A 2,608-nucleotide genomic window follows, 5' to 3' on the forward strand; every position below is an offset into this window, starting at 1 on the left:
GGTCTCTGGACTCTCTTCTCACCCCAGCCAGCTTGCTGGGAAATCTGTTTGTTCGTTCATTTTTAATGCAAGGACACTTCTGCCTGCCAAGTTCAACACAAGGTATTTGGTTTACGGTTTTAAGACAGAAGGCACTTTTAACATTCAGCCTTAGGACCCCGAGTGCAGAAACACCATTTTACAATTTTGTTCCTTCGTTGAAATCTGCAGTTTAATTTCATTTTCCAATTAGTTATTAGAAAGAGCAATGATAGCACTGTATCACGCTCCATTCTCAGGAGCACACTCACTCACAGGGTGCCCTTCCAAGGGATCTCGTGTGCGTCAGGCCTAAAGTTCACTTCCCAATATAGCACAAACCAAAGATCCTGACGAAGATCAATTAAGTAACTGCTTCTTCAGTGCACTGCTTGGTCATGGCGCTCAGTCAGTGGCTTCCACTGCAAACTGCAATTCTATACTGCAGCACTCATAGAACATCAGACATCGGTAACACTGGCTGGCTGGCCGCAGATCAGACAGGGAACGGCTCTGCATGGAAATTAAGTCCTTCCAAAGCAGCTCTTTGATACACCAACCCCCAGTCTGCCTAGATCATCCCGTGGCAGCTTTCTATTGACCACGCGAAGCTATTTTCATTCTGTACAGAAATTAATAAAGTTGTGGTTTAATGAACATACTTCAGATTTCAGCTTTAATTTCATTTTCAACACTGGAGACAAAAGAAAAAAAAGGAACTAAACCAAACCATCATTCTTGTGAAAGGACTAGCAGTGAGCGCAGCAACGCGATGTTCTCTGCAGAGGTCACTTCTTCCATCATGTCCATCGACTACAAGCTGCGCACTCTGAGAGCTCCTAGGCTAACAAAACTGATTGGACAGCGAGTTCTCCGGGGGGAAACCAGTACTTCTAATTTTATTTACAGTATAAGTCCTAGTCAGATCTAAGTCCATCAGCTAAAAAAAAAAAAGTAATACACGTACTGTAAACATGGCAACATTAAATATGTAATGCTAGTCTAGAATATTTAATGTCATGATCACATCTTGTTATACCTGAATTTATATACAGGATATTTTATAGCAACTGTTACCCACTTCACAACTGGAGGGGGAAGAGAGAGAGTCTAGGTTTGCTGTGGCTAAAACTCCTTCAAAGTAAAGTTAAAGCTTGTCTTTGATTGCATGAGAGCTTTCTTTCATAACCACATTTAAATCGAAGATTAGCACAAAAAAAATTATCTGGGGCCCCTTCAAATTTATAATTAAAAATTCACTTATGATTCTCAGGGAAAATGTCTGATATGGAGAATAAAAAATTACTGCAAAATAAACTTAATGGAAGTTGGTTCTTCAGACTGTCAGTCAAAAGTTCAAACAGGCGTTATTCCTGTTTGGGTTGGAGTTGCCGTTTCCAGGCCTCGTTCAAATAAACTAGTCGTTTGTAGTTGACGATAAAGAGAATGAAGTTCAGCAAATATGTGATGACGCAGACAATGCAAAATTCCTTCAGCACGAAGTACAGAATGTATGCCAAGTACAACGACCCTACTACAGACACTATGGAGGATGTCATGAGGATTAGAGCTGCTACTGCACTTGCTGTCATACCTGCAACAAGAGAGAGAAAGTTACTGCTGCTGCTCTCATCCCCCCCTTCCACACCAAGCAACAGCCTGAGCACTCGAACGCACTCTGAGGGCTACTCAGCAAGTCTGCGCGACGTAAAAGTCTGTGTAAAATGCCACGAGCTCAAGACGGCTGCCCAGGTTCTGTACGACAGCCCTTCAGAAAGAAGCATGTGGCATCTACCATCCTCTGTACTCCTGAGCCAGGCTGGCCAAGTGAGGTCTGTCAGTATTAACAGCGTTATAGCAGAGCACAGAGTTACGAAGCAATACGCGTTCGCTACGCTTCATGCGCTTGTTTTGCCTGCGATCTCTATTACTCCTGCAAAACTTGTGAATTCAATTTTTATTGACTCTCTTTTCTGTTGGGGAATCCCATGCTAAATATACACAAGTCAAAACCCCAGTGCAGCAACTGTCCCGACACTTCTGTTATTAACAGCATCGCAGGAGAAAGCAATTGCTCTTGTTATCAGTATTTTTTGGAAAGACCTTTGGACAGATGTATCATTAGACTGGTGCTAAAAAGAAAAGATAAAAATCACAACCATCTATCTGGTCTCTTGCAGACTGTGTACAGTATATCGCACTCCTTTTTCATCGCCACAGAGCTGTTATATACTTGAGGCTCTAAACTGAATTAATACTTACCAAGCAGCATTTGTAGTATATAAAACACGAGTCCAAAGACACTGTTTGACTGATTCATTGCACTGTCCTTTCCAAAGATGGAACCCAACAGACCAAATCCTCGACCCCATCTGTAAAACAGTGAAACTAATTAATTGTATTTGGGTACCTGTTGCTTTACATCAGTATTTTCAAATCATCGCTGTCAGAGAAAAAAGGGAAAAAAAGAGATACATATATATATATATATTTGGACATGACCCCTGCAGTCCTGTCTGAAGTTCAGGGTGATCTGGGAAGACCAAGCAGCTTGGAACAGCACTAGGTACAGCTTTATCCCACACGTCAC

General features: G+C 41.9%; 1 protein-coding gene across 1 annotated transcript; it reads right to left on the reverse strand.

Moving 5' to 3' along the window:
* Positions 1-672: 672 nt before the first annotated feature.
* Positions 673-2,387, reverse strand: VKORC1L1 (vitamin K epoxide reductase complex, subunit 1-like 1). The gene is made up of 2 exons (XM_010131814.1): positions 2,281-2,387; positions 673-1,612 (listed from the first exon to the last, which is right to left on the reverse strand). Exons 1-2 carry the CDS (start codon positions 2,336-2,338, stop codon positions 1,386-1,388), a joined length of 285 nt encoding a protein of 94 aa, XP_010130116.1. The 5' UTR covers positions 2,339-2,387; the 3' UTR covers positions 673-1,385.
* Positions 2,388-2,608: the final 221 nt, after the last annotated feature.

This window comes from Buceros rhinoceros, unplaced genomic scaffold, assembly GCF_000710305.1.
Source record: "Buceros rhinoceros silvestris isolate BGI_N320 unplaced genomic scaffold, ASM71030v1 scaffold45882, whole genome shotgun sequence".
NCBI classification, from domain to species: domain Eukaryota; kingdom Metazoa; phylum Chordata; class Aves; order Bucerotiformes; family Bucerotidae; genus Buceros; species Buceros rhinoceros.

Excerpts from the sequence above, each read along its gene's own strand:
- VKORC1L1 (XM_010131814.1), bottom strand. The coding sequence starts at position 2,338 with ATGAATCAGTCAAACAGTGTCTTTGGACTCGTGTTTTATATACTACAA. Across the intron at positions 1,613-2,280 it reads TATACTACAAATGCTGCTTG|GTATGACAGCAAGTGCAGTA; the intron begins GTAAGTATTAAT and ends CTCTTGTTGCAG.